The sequence below is a fragment of the Sphaeroforma arctica genome (genome assembly GCF_001186125.1).
Source record: "Sphaeroforma arctica JP610 unplaced genomic scaffold supercont1.904, whole genome shotgun sequence".
Lineage (NCBI taxonomy): Eukaryota > Ichthyosporea > Ichthyophonida > Sphaeroforma > Sphaeroforma arctica.
The window spans coordinates 30,946-32,524 of record NW_014039654.1 but is presented as its reverse complement, the minus strand read 5'-3'; the positions used below and the strand labels follow the sequence as shown (position 1 = coordinate 32,524).

Genomic DNA, 1,579 nt, shown 5'->3' with positions numbered 1-1,579 from the left:
GACCAAGTGCTTTGCGCCCGATTCAGCAAGTACATCGATGCTTTGAGGAAGCAGATGGCAAAGGGGGGAGTAGCCACTGCGGATGCACTACTGGGGGACTTCATGGCGGTAGACTATTTGGCTCAGGATATGCGCGAGTACCTTGGAAAGATGGCTAAGGTGTCGACTAGAGAGGGCGTTGTTGTAAGGCCCTCTTTTGGAGTGCTTCCTCCGCCCGCATGCAAGTTTCTTCTTTGGGCTGATAAAGGTGGAATTAGTGTACGTCAAGGCAGTCATGTTGAGTTTAGACAGTGTATGGTTCAATGTATGTTTTTCTAGTCGCTTGTTCGCGAAAGACAAGCGCACAGGATCTCATGTTAAGCGGAGTTACCAGTTTGCGAGTTTGCCACAGGTTCTGGTGTTCTTATGAGGAGAACTTTTGGTGGGACGAGGTGTCCACAAGGTGTTCTTCTACAGGTACAAGGTGTTCTTTGGGCTGATCCTGTACCGCAAGAGGTACCGCAAGGTCATCGGTACTCAATGGATAACGCTATGGCGGCACTCAGTGATCTGCGCTCGCAGCTAGAGAACGAAAGGAAGGAGACGCAGAAGGATTTACGGAAGTTGCTGGACAAGGATAGTAAGCGACTGCAACATGTGGCGCCTGCTACAGGCAGGCAGTCGCGTAAACAGACGAGGTCTCGAACTTTGGAAGATGATGATGGGGCGGTATCGTCTGGAGGAGACACGGACGGTGACTTCAAGGTATTAAGCGCTTCAAATGTCACAAACATGGACAAATTGCGGCTAATTGTCACAAAGGTGGGAAGTGACTGGCGGGGTCGTCGGGCGCGACAGTCGAAGAGAAGGCGTAAGCTGGGAGTGTGATCCAGGGAGCGATCAAAGGTAAGACATAGAGGTCTCCGTTGGCTCAGACGCTACTTTCAGCTTGGTCTCCGAATTCTTTGCGGCTCAGCATGGTCTGATGGTCGCAAGGTGCATGGGTTTGCCGTACAAAGGTGTGGCGTAGATGGATTTAGTCAGGCCTTCGGGTGTGGTCACATAATTGGTGACATTTAGACATATTGGGGGGGGGGACTCTATTGTTCATCCCATGGATCCATTAATTGGGATGTTTTTGCCGTTTGATACGGCTGTCCTGCTTGGGTTTAAGGCGTTGGGTAAGGAGCGTTTGTCACTCATATGAACGAAGCAGGACTGACTGGCGGTTGATCCGCAGACGCAGGTGATAGACTCCTTGAAGTCAAAAAGCTGTGATGAGGAGTAGCCAAAAATACGCGGCCCACCTAGCCGCAAAAGCTAAAAGGAAGTCCGTTACAAGTGGCGCAAGTTAAGTGTATCAGTTCCACTGGATTTGCGGCTCAACACGCTGCGCTCAATTGGGCTTGCGCGAGGTTAACCGTTATCAGGATAAGGGGCAGCTGCGTATCGATTACGTAGTTACGCTCCAGACTCATTTCTTGCGGGTTTGGGTATAGCTGCCGAGCTAGATGATGCAGAAGAGTATATGATACCTTGTCTGCACGATATGTTAGCGGAAGTAGACATGCTATAAGGTGCGAAAAGGATATATATATAC

General features: G+C 50.2%; 1 protein-coding gene across 1 annotated transcript; it reads left to right on the top strand.

The window, feature by feature from the left end:
* Nucleotides 1–456: 456 nt before the first annotated feature.
* SARC_09186 (hypothetical protein) lies at nt 457–867 on the top strand (the record flags this gene model as incomplete). Its single annotated transcript, XM_014296811.1, has 1 exon — nt 457–867. A coding segment is annotated over one exon (411 nt), but the record flags the coding sequence as incomplete, so codon positions are not given.
* Nucleotides 868–1,579: the final 712 nt, after the last annotated feature.